Raw genomic sequence first — 15,882 nt, forward strand, 5'->3', positions numbered from 1 at the left:
GATTATTTTGTGTATAAATTAAATTGAGTTTTTCCATGTTTCCTTTGATAACACAGAGAACACATTCCTCATTGTTGGAAATAAGCGACAAGTGATATATCAAATAAGACTCCATGACTCCTGATTACGAATAATAGGTTATGACCACATAAATATGATCAGGGTCATTACACTACATGTAAACGCCCCTGTTATAGTTACATTGGACAAATAGTAATTAGTAGTTTATTCAATACAATGAAACTATTGTACAATGAAACTACCATACAGACGAAGATAGATAAAACTTGCTTGCCGAGTTTAATTTTATATATTGCTTCATTATCCCTTTACATTGTGTAGCGCACTAACATTATTTATTTTGTCTTATGATTCTTTACGATGGAAACTTATCAAATATTATGAAATATGTTCATTGTTGAGCCAATTATTAGTAAAGTTATTTATCTCAGTTGATGCACTCTGAGTTCTCGCAAAGGAAGAAGCACAAAGAAAATATAATTATAACGCGGGCAAAAAGCAAGGTTTATTAATATAAGAATGTAACTACCAACAACTTTCGACTGACTGAAATGTACTTCACGTTGGTAAAAGTATGCAATAGCTGCGGTTTGTTCGCTGTTTTTTACCGGAGCCACATTGAAATTACATTGTGTTTGTTCGTCGTCCGGTTTCAATGCTCCTCCGAGAATAGCCTTCCGAAATACCGATGTTGGTTCATGATAATGTAAATAAAACTTATTTGTTCCCACAGTCGTAAAGCATATTCTTGGAAACAGGTACGGAGAGATACGTAAAACCTAGGTTCTGTTTACGAGTCGTGTAACTAAGTTGTTCATCAACACTGGCGATGTTTTAGTTTTAGTAGTAGTTTTAGTAGCTTCCTATCTTATCAAGTAAAGCTTTGCAAAGTCCACTGCACTATACCGTGTTATTTTTGTATTTAATTTTATATTTTTTAAGGGGCTTCAAAAAGGATGTTTGAAGTCCTGTTTTTTTTTTTTATGTTACCACGATGATATTGTCAATTCTGACACTTTTATTTTTTAAATGGGTAAGATTTTCTCCTTTTTCAATTCAATGAATTGGTATCGATTATGAATTCACAACTAAATTGTTTATCTTTTTTAAAAAATGCCAATCTTATATTTCAATTTATGGTAAGCAATACTACACACTAAATTCCAACTTTTTGGGAATCAATGGCCGAGCAATCATTTGTCCGGTTCACTGTATGTGTCATTTAAATAGTATGATTACCGTGATGCAGACATGCTGTCTGCATCACGGTAATCATGCTATTTAAATTCGCAAATGTAACACGTAAGCTTATCGAAGTAACGATCTCAATAATTTAGCGGTTCCTAAACAGACATTAGCTACTAGACACGGGCTATTAGCGTCACGTTGAAGTGGCTTTGTGACTGATATATTCAATAAGTGCATAAAAAACTGTTTAAGATTAAAGAAACATGCCCTGTCACCTTAATGAACGGCGACAACGCATAGTTGAGTAGGTAGAAACAAAAGAATATCAAATACTCGAATTCAAAAGATAAATTGTAAGCTACTGTTAATTCGTAGCACATCAAACAATCCACATTTACATATTTTAATTAAGAATTATTTACTAATCACACTTTCGCGACTATTACAGGCTCGTTAATTTGGATCGGACTTTGATTAGGCAATCAGTTGCTGGTTATATTTTAAATGATCGAAGGGGTATTGCGTAGCATGGATTGGAAAAGCTAAAGGAGAAGATGAGTGACAGAATTATAGAGAGAATAGAGAGCGCAAGACAAATGTGACTGGAGATGTTAGTAGCAGCTATCCCTGAAATATTGCTCGACCAAGTAGATGGTACCGTGATAGGTGGACAAAAAATAGAAATGGCATAGGAAAATAGATCGGGTGTTTTGAATATCTTGAATATTGAATTGCTCAGTTTTAATTAGAAACAATGGAAATAGGATTTCACATTAAAAAATGGCGACAAGTATCTGTAGACATACAATAAAATCTATTGTCCTAGTGTTAGATTTAGGATTGCCGAACATTGAAAATCTAATTGTAGAGGGTGTGGCAAGGGGCGCCCGTAGTCCTGCAGTGAGCGCCCAAATTGCCGGATGTGGCGTAATTAGCGCTCCGTATTATGAACAGAAATAGGCACCCGCGTCACATATTGCGGCTACTATTGTTTACATGTCCAATGAAACGGACCATCTTACGCAAGATGAAGCCGGATAACTCTTGTAATCATGTTTTTAGTCTGTAACTCGCTGGGACAACTATTTTTTTCATCGAAGCTGTCGTCCTTAGCGTATGTTTACTATTTATTACCATTTGTATTTTTATCGAAGACATGTGCTGTGGTTTAGGTATGAAATACTATAATGGCTGGGTGTAGCAATAATTTGAGATTTTGCTCCGTAGAAAACAACAACATTAATCGTGTCAAAATCAGTACGGGATCCACACGGCTGTTAATCCTATCGATTGCAGAAACAATGATCAAAATCTTTTTAGAATGTGCGAAGATTTTGAATATCATACATATAAAAACAAGCTAATTAAGAAACCTCCTTTAACATATAATAAATGGTTATTTTCGCCAAGTAACCAAATGGTTATCTTCCAATCGTAGACGATTAAGTCTTTTATTGTATTGTATTTTGTAAGTGGTTATATTGCTATAATGTATTACAACATTGTTGATTATCTGGGATGGAATAATGGAGTATATAGATTTTAAAAGTTATTCTACTATTTCTTAGGATCTCTTCTTTTCCGGGGGTATGTAGAGACAGAGTATTTTGCGCTCAGTTTATATTTTTACACATATCTGTATCAGTTTTGCAATTATAATAATAGCTATGTAGTTACTACTTAAAACAAATGTTTTAATTAACTGTAACAACACAGTATTGGATATCCTTATCATTATAGATAGTTATTTTATCAGTGTTTATCGATTTATTGACATGATCGATACACGATACAATCATTAGTAAAAAGACTGTAATTGTAACCATTTGTAATTCTGTTTACCTGTAGGCAATAGAAAATTCAATATGAATTATTTTAGATGTTATCTAATATGGGCTATCTAATGAGGATCATTTGAATTGAAAAGTTGAAGGTTAGAATATTATCTATTTAACCTTGACTGAATAAACATAAATGTTATATAGGTATTCATAAAATTTATTTCTACATAATGACCTTATTTATGACAAGCGTTACCCTGTGTGATGTGCTATTTTTAAAAGTTATTTGTGACAAAATGAGGGGCTGCAAGAATCATCTGGATATAGGTCGGACTATTTGAGGAGAATATGGATAGAGTACAAGTAGATCGCGTCTCTCTGTTCGAGGGTTTTCTGTATTTGAACAAATTGTATATTTTATCGTCACACGGTTGCCTTTGCTTCTAAAACGGCATTATTCTTTTACGTTCCTGTAAAAAATATTTCAATCTGTTTTCCCATGTGAAGTTCTAATAGCAATACTTCATACATATAATTCAAATTGAACTAACTTTGCACTCAACTTGGTCTATGTTTACTGAGCATATTCAAATGTAAAATAGCTTTTAGCCTAGTTAGTGAATTATTACCCGGATACAAAAAGGACTTTTTTTTTTATTACGGTTCACTTTGATTCTGGACATTTTCGAGAAAAAAAAATTTAAATAAGACTGATTTAGATATTTGAGGTGTAATGTCCAAGATATTCGAGTTCTGTTCTATTGAATATTTTTTTTACATACTTTTATGCATTATCAATCATCTATTTTTTGGTCTCTACCTTTTTTACTCTTAATATTACATATTACTTGATTGTGTGGCTGCTCTTTATAATATGTATCCTTTTCGTCCACGTTTCACAAACGCCTTACTTTACAAAAGTGGCCATTGCATGAAAAATTCAATGAACAGCACAGTTTATTTTGTGTTGGCGTTGTTGTATGTCTGTAATGTCTATAAATGAGCGTTACCACTTTCCATCCAGTGTATTGTCAACATGAACATAATGTATACACAAAAGAAAAGAAAAATTGGTCTATACAAGTAGGTAATTGTAATACTTTGATATTGTTTGCAACTTTATCATAATTATTAACTTCTGCACTCTTTATGGTTAGCTAATCAATTCCACTGTTATCGAGGAGTTGCATTGCCTTAACACAGATAGGCAACAAGTAGATGATAACAGTGCTAGGGAACTTTGAATCGATATCATCTGAATAACCGAGTAATCTTTTGCATTTTTTAATCACACAGTTGAACAATGTAATGGATCCATGTTTATTTGGCAATATATATAGGTAATTCAATACTTCCAATGCTCGGAATAATTGTTGTTAACTAGATATTGGACCACGTGATTTTTTCAGAATTTTATATTTATTAGCTATAATATTTTTTTTAATATATAATATATATATTTCATTATAAACTCAGAATTACATCAAGTGCCAACTATCAATACCAGCAGTACAATTATCTAGTTTTTAACGCTGTGAAAATGAAACACAACTGAAACTCTCTTACGCAGATCCTCTGTGATAATGCTACTTCATGTCAGCTGTTAATTGTCCATTGCTGAACATAGCCCTTCCCCATTAACGAGGTTTTGCCAGTAGTTACCACTCTTGGCGGGCCGGTTGGCAACCGCAGTTAGACTTTGTTGATGTTTTAAAAGGGACGGTACTGTCCATCCCTCTACTATTAAGTCGTGTCTTACGACACCCACGGGTAAGGAAGGGGTAGCCTATTCTATACCGTGACCACATAGCAATAATGCTGCTTATTTTTAATTATATTAATAATAATTCCAAATTGTGATAATTAATGTATCAAACATTTGCTATTTGCGAATATAAACCTAATTCTTTACTTATAGTACACATTTTAGTACAGATTTTTAATATTTTAAAAATTTTTAGTATTTATAATACAAATTATAGTACTTATAGTACAAATTTCTGTACTTATAGTACAAATTACTTGATGTATGGGTACTACGCAACCTATCGGCTCGCTATTATTACTTTTTGACTTTATATCGTTTGTTTACTCACTCCGTAGTGGTTTCTCGAATTCGCCTGTGTCTCTTATACAGTTTGATAAGTAATGATCGTCGATGTCTCGCCTGTCGCCCCTACTATCATATCGTACATTTGATAGAGAGTAAAATGCGTTGAATTTTTTGTTTAATTGTAAAATAAAAATTTGCAGTATGTATTTTTAGTTTTTCAAATGGAGGTACGTGTACACCCTCTGCTAATAATAGCTTTAAGGCTGCCCTCCCAAACTGTATACTCGTATGAGTATGAAGGCTTCTAGCAAAAATACAACGACGCCTTTACGTGCCTTCCGAAGCGCGTGACAATATTTTTAAATGATCCAAACATGAATTTAAGTAATATCCGATTCGGTTGTCACCGCTATATATAATGATAACTATTATATAAATATATAATTTCTTAGGACGCATGATTAGAACTTTACATCGCATCAGTTGAAAGTTCAGCTCCAATTTCTTAACAACGATAATAATATCTAATTACAAGGTTATACAAATGCATATACAATGCGCCTTTACACCTACGCATGTCTTATTAGAATATCGCTACGTACTTGAATTTTAATAAGTTAGTAATTAAAATTTTGGTAACCAATTGGAAATAGGCACGCGGTGTACGAAAGTGTCAATATCGTAACCACATCAAGGCCCGGTGCAGTGTCTGTCGTAAGTACTCGTATAATATATTAATATTTTACGAGTTTGTTGCGTGAATGCAATCGAGTGTTAATGTTCCTGCTCGTGGTAGTGGCGCGGAATCGCGGATCCAAGGTCAAGGTTAGCCGGCGTGGCGGCTGCGGCTGGCGTCACTCCGCTTATTATTTTTTTTGTTGTTCGCGAACTCCGGATCGTATCGACGTAAAGTCACCTTCCTATCGACTCTTGGCGACACTAGAGTACGCACTGTATAGGCAAAGATAAAGTAAATACCCAATGGTCGAGTTGTTAGAGATTACCCTCCTTCTGAGTTTCTACACATAAATTAAGAACTATTTTATATGAAAGTAAGTTACAATGGAGTTTTAAGAACTATAAAATTTTAAGCATTGGTTATACTAAGTATTAGTTACTTAATACTAATATTGTAATCATTGTAGATGATGTACTTTCGTAATGAATTATGTATATTTTATTTTCGTCGTAGCGCTCAGTTGCATCTATCGTGATAAAAGCACGACTGCATCTTGGGCGGCCTCAAGTATTATGTATGAAAAATCAATTCGTAAAAGAGTTCACCATAAACACCTCACATTCAAAATGCCGTCGATTGTTATTGATCATTTAGTGTATCCTTTATGTGTATGGTAATAAAGTCTTATTGAGAATGTAAAATTTTCTCGACAAATTGCACGATGTATGCACAGACATGCGGGCTAGCTTTTGCAGAGACGTCGTGTCGCCCTTTGCTTGCACATTTGCATATGAGAGGCACCGCGATTACGAGCATACAATATATTATTGCACATAAAAAAAAACCAGAGGGAGACTTTGTACAAAAGTTGATTGCTTGGGTACCTCTGTCCTATTCGTGTTTCTACCGTGAAGCAGTTGTGTTTGCATGGCTGTGTTTCGGTTTGAAGGGTGGGATATGACGTGAATTTACTGACTATAGACTGGTACTGCTCATGTCGACAGGCGACGGTTACCACTTTCCATCAGGTGGGCCGTCAGCTTGTTTACCATTCTAAGTTGTATAAAAAAAAGTATTAAAGTACGTTTAAAAAGATATAAAAAATCTAAGTTATATGAGGATTTTTATTTTCATAAAGAAAGAAAGAATCTAAAATGAAAAACAAAAAATTAAGTATAACAAGATGAACAAGAAATGTACATTACCTAAATTAGAGCAAGCGTGCAATTTTACTTTTATATATATATATATATATATATATATATATATATATATATTTAGTCTAAAGTGTAATGTGTTATTCGTAAATGCAGCCTAGTAAGGACTAAGCTTCTTTCAGATATAAGGTATTTAGCTCGTTGACTTGTTTTAATGTTCCAGCTTTTATTGTATGCTCATGAACTTTTAGTGTAACGATTTTCTTCAACTTTTAAAAATGTTTTATATATGTATGTATTTTATGTATATATAATATCTTGATGTGTAGAAAGAAACTTAAATATCAAGATTACCAAGGTGCAAGGTCTCAAAGGACACCGCATCGATTTTATCGTATTTGTGAGTCACATTTTTACTGATAGAGACACTTTGGAAAGAAAGAGTCTTGACAAACTGATAGACAGACGACTAACAAAGTGGTCCTTAAGAGTATTATTATATTCTGTCGGTAAAGAATCGTAAAAATGTTTGTGAAAACTTTAATTCTCTTTATATTACTTGTAAACAGGCGATCAGTGCATTATATGATGGTTAGAGCGTTGCGTGTGTGTGTGTGCGTGCCTGTGTGTCGGCGAGGCGGTGATGTAATGGTCCGCGCCTGCTGCGCTCGAAAGCTGCACAAGGGTATTGTAAAATAAGACATGACTCGTGTCTCAATACTCTCTACGGTATATACTGTTGATTTTCTAGGTCTTTGGAAGCGCGACATGAATTATTTATGGCTACATTCATATTTATAAATATCAGTATGTAAAGGGTCATAATGGAATACTAGTGAATACATGATGTTGTTGCAAGCGTTTATTGTTTGTTTACTAATATCGTTGCATAAAAATGTCATCCTTACTGTAGTGGTACGTAACCAAGGTGGTTAAACACTGGTTTATTCATTGGTATAACAAATGGAACAGATTGTTACCGGCCAGTACCTACAATATTATTAGTGGCCAGTACGTGAACACAATGTTAAAAGTGTGAAAATGTGTTTGTTCCCTCTTAGCGGCTTAATAATTGTGAATATTTTTTTATGAGTGGTACGAAATGGTAACCTCGCCTGCGCTATCGGTACACATTCGCGAGACAACAGTGAGAGATTATAAGTGAAGATTAATGCAGGTCAGTTGGTCTATTATGGAAAATTCGAATTTACCATGTTACTATACAGGAGAAACCGCGTGAACTTCGACTTGATAGAGTTTATTTCAATAGGGCTATTATACCCCCATTACTAACAATACCTTCCCCTCGCTGAAATTTGGTTTACATGTACTATACGAAATGGAGAAGTGCTTTTGACTATGCCAATCGAAGCCGCGGGTAAAGCATAGCTAGTACGACGGTAGATAAACTAGCAAAGCACTTTTATATAAACAAACTAGTGAAAAGGAAGATATATAGGGGCAGTTTAATAGATAGGAGGATGTTGGTCGCTTTCTGTATGTAACATTGATAATGGCCAATCCAATCAAAGGCTGTTTGTTTCGCCAATGACCTTGTTCGCGAATTGTAGCGAGTCCCCCGTCTAGTACTCAAGTGTCGTGTTTGCGAATTGTCGTGGCCCGGTCACGACTCACGAGACTCGACAATACGCCGGCTCGGGTGACGAGTGATGGTATGCAACTAACGCAACACGAGGGCACATGTGCTGCAATGTTTGTTTACCGGTGGATCCGGTTCGTGTTTAAGAGAGCCAATCTGTGATTATAAACGTTGGAAGCGTTCATTTGAACCATCTCATATACGGGCTTCGATGCATTTCATTAGAAACTGATATCGTTTTAACATTACCCAAGATAGATTTTATTACAATGAAATTGTTTGCTTCAAACGTTTGCGTTTAAAGAAGTCGTTTGTCCCATTCGTGTTTCAACCGTGAAGCAGTTGTGTTTGCATGGCTGTGTTTCGGTTTGAAGGGTGGGATATGGCGTGAATTTACAGGGTACAGAGGAATAACAGCTTAATCCTCAGGAATGGTAACGCATGGAGTGTATAATAGGTGAAACAGTATACTCTGCTATGTCCATGGTACTGCTCATGTTTATGGGCGACGGTTATCACTTTCCATCAGGTGGGCCGCGTCAGCTTGTTTAACATTCTAAGTTTTATAAAAAAAAAAAAACCACTTTCATTTTATAAAACTGATATGTGTCTATCTTAAAAGTAATACATATCTTTTATTCGAATAGAATTAGTTTAAAACACTATTTCAAAATTATCTATTGCACTATTTTTATCAATAATATAAACTCGGTCTATAAATTCGAAGTGGTGTGTAAATACCTACCTTAACACATGTTGTGTAGTCGATAATGAGTCCTAATTGCGTACCTCCTGTAGATTGACTTGAAACAAACACGATTTATTATTAGAGACGTTTGTTGTTTTAGAGAGATTCTTTTCGTCGGAATGCAGTATCTGGCGGCTGTGATGCTGCCCACATAACTGCTCACCGCTCACCTTTACCACCACCGCACTCATCGCGATTGCTCATACTTCAATAAATAGTTTTATGAGAACTGCACGTAATTTTAAGCAGATTACAAAAATTTTAGGGTCTCAATTCGTATGTTTTTTTTTTTTTATATACAACTTAGAATGGCAAACAAGCTGACGGCCCACCTTATGGAAAGTGGTAACCGTCGCCTATAGACATGAGCACTACCATGGACATAACAGAGTACACTGTTTCGTTTTTTGTGTGTATAAAATATATTTTTTAGACATTGTTACAAAGTAAAGACTATTATAACACCGAGGCGGTCTAATCAAAGTCAAATATGGATATATTTCAGGAAATTGTAACAGAATAATATAAGCAGATCAAATAGAAACAGGAAAGGTAAAATCTGATGTCGAAACAATAGTTTTAATTTATCTATATTTGCTTTTCTGTTTTACTATCTCCATTGATTAGTTTTATTTTTAGTAATTTTATTAATTTTCTCCTGTGTTATTGTTATTTAAATTTTGTACCGCATGTTATGGAGCGGGCGTTAATAGCTGCGACACAGTCTCTTTGTGACTAATGCAGTTATTATCGAACCTACAAAAAACTGTAAATTAAGCTAAGGATCCCAAATAAACATTTTTATTTTTATTTATTATTTTACTATCTTATTGTTTTGTCTTTTTATGACATTATCAAGATATTATTGCTCATATCATTTACTGTGCTGTCATTTTCTTATGCCAATTAACCGTTGATGCAAAAAATGACATTAGTATTGCGGCTCGTAGCTAAACATCTGTCGTGATTCGTGACGTAGATAATACAATAGCTCCAGAACTGCATCTTTGCAATTACAATAACTGTGTTATTTGCGAAGTGCAGATTAAACAATGAGAATTCATAATTATTATCCTATGAATATTATTCATAGTCATGATCAGTAAACGACACTTCGGTGTCTTGAGAACTGCAGTCTGAGAAGTTGGACAAAGAAGAAATATGGTTTACAAAAAGAAACATTTTATAATTGCCAAAACTCTTACTAAAGTACTTTCAATGCGATCTTTAAAAAAATACATAAATCCAAGAACTGAATGATTTATTTAATAATTGGACGTTAATTTAGTTTATTCATGGGTGGGCAACTAGGGCTCTTACTAAACGAAGTGATGCGCACGATTGGTCACGGTATGTGGATAGGTCCTGAAGTAGCCCACTAGTTAGCAATACCAACTGACCTCAGTACGTGTGATGTATGTCAATTGGACAATACATGTTTTGTAATTGCCGCATGTGGTATGCGCTGTTTTGCATTGTTTATTACCTTATCGAATGGTCTGGCTAGTGATAGATTACTTACCTAGATCTATTGAGCATTGATTTGCAAGTTATAGTCAATATGCGCACGGACACCAGTATTAGTCGTGGTTGTTTGTATTTCAATTAAGTGAATTGTACCAGTGCCAAATCAGATAGAACTGTGATAACAGTAATGCTGTATTTTCTATTTGTAACAAACAGAAAATGAAGTATTGCTGTACTACTGTGTTACGAATACTAAATAAAAAACTCAGTATTAGTCAATTCTGCACAATTTTGATGATTTTTTTCACAATTAATTTGATTCCTTCATGGTCATATATCAATTTTATCCCGATTGAAGGTTTTTTTGTGGAATAAAATATGTATTAATTATTAATATATAAATGATTTGTCTCTACTGTCTAGTTTTATACGTAGTTTCGATTGTGAAGAACTGAACTTGGCGTCATACGTATTATAATGAACATATTCAATATAATAGTTCGTCGGTAATACAACTGTCTTGTTGTGTACTGGCCCCTGCATGTCCTATTTTCTCCCCTTGTTTATAACACATTATGTGTCTCTCAATAACCTATTTATTTATATAGTCTGATTATCTCGATACTTTTACGTGTTGATTTAGAACTTTAAATTACTTGATCATTTATATCTATTCGATCGTTATTAAATTCTATTGCTATCACGTGTCGAAACTATTGTTTCCCTGCAATATTGTAATGTCAAACTACAAGAGAACACGTCGCGGTATTACAAATTCACCGGAAACTCTCCTAGGTGGCCTGATTAGTTTCCGCGCAGTTAACCAACCCGACATTATCTGTTCTGATCCTTTGATCAGTCGCGGGTGTCTCACTTGATACAGCAATGAAGCAGGACTCTGATGCCGGAAACGAACCAAACGTGTATACTCGATCTTCTCACGCGTTAATTCTATTTCCGTTGTTTTTATAATTGTTTTGTTTGGTGATATATTTTACTAGTAACAAATTGGGAGGTAAATATTTATAAAAAAAATAAATAAAATATTATCTAAAGCTGGTTTGTTTGGCAGTGAAATTGTGAACTGTAGCATTATTTAATTCTATTTAAGTAATGTTCTATAATATATTCAGGGATTCAAAGTGCCGAATCCTTTTTATTCACGCTACATGTATGTATATTCAGACGTATGTACTACCCCAAAATGATGAGATCACCTACTACATTTATGTATGTTGCAATATATCAGGAAATTATATTTCATCAAATCACGTTATGTTATAACAAACAATCGCCATACGTGGTAGTACGTTGTGCCGGTGGTCGCGAGTACAAGCGGCGGAGTGCGGTCGCGGGCGGTCACTCCCAGTCCCAGGCCAGTGCATGCGTCATCCAGGCCAATTGGACGAGTTACGTAACGACCCGCCGCACCGGCACTGAATTATCGTCCGTCTACTTCTTACCATGTCACTTTCTTGTAACAAGCGCTTATTGCAAGTGTAATAAGCGAACTAAGACAATTTAAAGTTTTTATGTACCTAATTGCATTATATTTTTTTTTTTAAATTTGTACAGAGAATTTCATTCCTATAATAGACAAATTGAGATAATATTTTGTTCTCAGTCTATAAACGTTATGTCTTCTATAATTAATAGATGACGTAGATTCTAAATCTATTAGTATAGAAACATATTTTGCACTGGAATTCTATTTTATATAGAGGACTATTCTAAACTGATGTTCATGACTTCAACTTACCACCGTGAATAAAAGGAAGGAAGGGGTGGCCTATTCTATGCCGGGACCACACGGGGAACGATATACCATATCAGGCGTTCATTGTCAGCTGTTGAACATAGATCTCTCACTATTGAAGTTTTTGCCAGTAGTTGCCATTCTTGGCAGGTGAGTTGGCAACCGCAGTTAGGTTTTGGTGATATAAGAGGTACGTTGCTGCCTGTTCCTCGAGCATTAAGTTTTATTATTCATTAATCGCTTCTTACGACACTCATGGGAAAGGTAGGGGTGGCCTATTTTACGCCGGAACCACACGGCAAGAGAAAAGCTAGTTAGATATAAAAACAATTGTGTAGGCACTAACAGTTTTTCTTGCCACTCGTAAAGTGTAGAGTTCGAAGAAATATGATACTAATTGCCGCGGTCGAGCATTAAGCGGCAATCCCACATCATATAAGACTCCTTCAATTAATTTTATTATGTACAAAATAGTGCATGTTGTTGTTTCCAATAGAAAAGTCGATTTGTTGAATTAAGTGTGCTGTGACTGCGGGCTCTCTCTCTCTCTGCCGCCCAGTGAATGTGTCACGCAGGTCAATAAGACGAGCCATGTGACCACACGATCGTGTGATGGCAACGGTTCATGTGTTACTTGCAACTTGTATTCACTGTTGATCACTTGTCAAGGTCTAATAGGGAGCGAGCTCTTTTCCTAAAACCGATGTGTTGTACAGTTCATATTTCATTGTTGTAAACTTGTAAAATATAGGTGCGTGCCATTTCAAACAATTCAAATAAAGTGGATCCGTAGTCCTCTTAATCGTTTAGGTCTTTTTTTATTTTTATAATTTATTACATTTCATACGTTTAATAAAAAAATTACCGAAAGTCACGCAATAAAAAAAAACCATTGTGGTTTTACATTTTTATCATAATACCAATATTTTATCTTTTTTAATGCAGATGTGACACACAAAGCCACATGGCTTTAAATGGTGAAGCGTGATGTCATCTATTAGTTTAGTACCTTATAACTAAACTGCTAGTTGTCATATATTAGTACATATTTAACTGCAAGTCGTAACCTTCACTTTATTTATCAACCGACTTTAATAAAAAGGAGGTTTTTAATTAAATTGTATTTTTTTACATTTGTTTTGTTAACTCCGTTAGTTTTACTAAACCGATTTGGAAAATCCTTTTTTACCTAAAGGTTATACTTACAGATTGGTCCCATAGAAATTTTATCAAAATCTGTTCAGTAGTTCAGTTTTAAAAGTTTTTGTCACAATTGAACTCGGTTTTTTTTTTGTGGGACACAATTTTTAGTTATATCGACTCTTGATAGTAGATATTTCTATAAAAATGACATTACTATAATGATCTAAAACCACAAATTCTTTTTCAAAAATCCCTTACATTTCTGCATGTCTTCGTCCCATATGAGATCTCCAAAAACCTCCTTTCTTGTTGGTTGGTTGGTTAGCTTTGCAGATTTCCTTATTTGTGAATGTAGTATACTTATAATTTTATCGACTTGGATTGTTTTTCTCTACATTACCGCCAGGCGCGCTTCGTTCGAGCCGTTGAGACTTAACAATAGATCTTATCAAAGCTTCTGACAGCTCTCAAGCTCTGACTCATACTTGATCGTGTTCTTTTTTATTGGTTCGCGGCGTTATGCAATTAGGACGTAACAAGCTGCCTTTCGACTTTCGGTACAGTTGTACGGTGTAGCGACCACGACCGAGAAGAATGGAGAGCTCGATGTAAACGACCATTTACCAACTCTTGTACTAACTAAGATTCTTTATGATTTAAGTATTTAAATAATCGATTCGGTCCGCTAGCTAGTTAATTTTCCGAAGTTTGAAGTTTTTGATGGGAAAAATGCCATAAAACCTATGATAATGGTTATGTACACCGCATGCAATGTCCGTAGTGGCTCGGCGAGAACTTATTAATCATTTCATCCGTACTACATGCGAGGAAGTTGTTTATTGAATTATTCAATATTTCACACGCATTGTTATTACGGAAATTCATTGTGTACACTCGTGTTCCGGTCTATAGCTGCATTATACAGTTATATTAATTGCTTGTATATAATATTTTTTTTTAGATATAATTCTGCCTATGCTCCAGTCCGAGTATTATCATTACCGTAATGTTTATCTACCTATTGAGATTTTTTATATTGTAAACATAATCGCTCTGTATTTCTGCCCTAAAACTTGTGCTTCGATCTGATTTTTTATTTTCTCCGTGAATGTAAGATATGTACGAGAATAAATGAATGTGTCGCGCATTCTTTTTTAAAGATTTCTATGATTTGGACTCGTGCTGTCCAAGATTAAATGAATGAATGAATGGTTTATTTTCTCATCACAAAAGACAGTAAAAAGTAAGAAATTGTAGTACAATTAAATATGTAAGACCAATTTTGTGAGAGATAGGTGCTTATAGTAGGTTTTGAAGAACCTGTGTTACAAGTCACCAGTGCCTCATCTCCATGGACTACACAAATACAAGGCAACCAATTAGTGGTATAATACAAATAAACGATTTGAAATATGTGAACGAGACGACCGTTGCGATGGTGCGTGGCGGTGGCGGTGACGACGGCGACAGCGACGGCGTCGCGTGCAGCCGCCTGCGACGCCCCCAATACCGCGCTCGGTCGGACGTCGGGCGTCGGGCGACGACCTCTGTACGTGACTCCGTCCCTTGTCGCATCTGCTATTGCCATCATCAGATATTTTCTTTTATTTCCTCGTCTATTTGTCAGGAGGATAACAAAGCCGTCCGCTCGGCTATTTACTCTGTTGATGATACCAAGAATTGTGATTGGCTAATTTGTGAATACAACGTATTATATTACAGAGGAAAATAATTCACTTCATGAATATAGTTTTCCTTTTAATAATCATATCGTTATCATCGGTAATATTGTAAATCCGGGTAATAAACTCGTCGACTAATGACAGTAGTAACGAAATAACAAATATTTACCTACCACTCCTTTTCATCTTCTGGATATTGTAAAAGGCTTTCTGAGGGAACGAAGCACAGTACACTAGTGCAAGAAAAAGAAAATTTGAATATTTTACAAAGCCGTCTGGTAATATGCTCCTCTTGTGAGAAAAGACATTTAATTGCGCCCGGACTTTAGTGTGTTTTTATAGTGTATGCAATGAGTTAATTAAATTGAAAGGAATACAAATCCAAAATAGCACTTAAATATAATGTACCGCAGCTCTGCTCTACTCTACTCTTGGATTCACGTTTTATGAAATTGCATTTATATTTAAACTCCTATCAACTGTATAGTATAACGAAAAAGATTCTCCCCTTTTCGACGGAGTCGTGCATCTGCATAACTATCTTCAAACTGTGCGAATTACTCAGGGAGGTTAAAAATTGATAATAACAATACTAGTTTACTATATC

The 15,882-nt window shown here is 34.9% G+C and overlaps 1 protein-coding gene across 7 annotated transcripts in view; it reads left to right on the forward strand.

The window, feature by feature from the left end:
• The window catches only part of LOC113514491 (actin-binding LIM protein 2), a 97,126-nt gene that overhangs the window by 23,024 nt on the left and 58,220 nt on the right, over positions 1 to 15,882 (forward strand). The window contains exon 1 of one of the 7 annotated variants that reach the window (XM_052896891.1): positions 7,375 to 7,564. The exons of the other annotated variants lie outside the window; for them this stretch is intronic. Coding sequence (XP_052752851.1) covers positions 7,405 to 7,564 — 160 coding nt within the window. The 5' untranslated portion in view covers positions 7,375 to 7,404. Of the gene's footprint in view, positions 1 to 7,374; positions 7,565 to 15,882 lie in introns of those variants that run through there. 7 annotated transcript variants of the gene reach the window in all.

Source organism: Galleria mellonella, unplaced genomic scaffold (genome assembly GCF_026898425.1).
Source record: "Galleria mellonella isolate WM207_F2 unplaced genomic scaffold, CSIRO_AGI_GalMel_v1 utg35, whole genome shotgun sequence".
In the NCBI taxonomy this organism is placed as follows: Eukaryota; Metazoa; Arthropoda; class Insecta; order Lepidoptera; family Pyralidae; genus Galleria; species Galleria mellonella.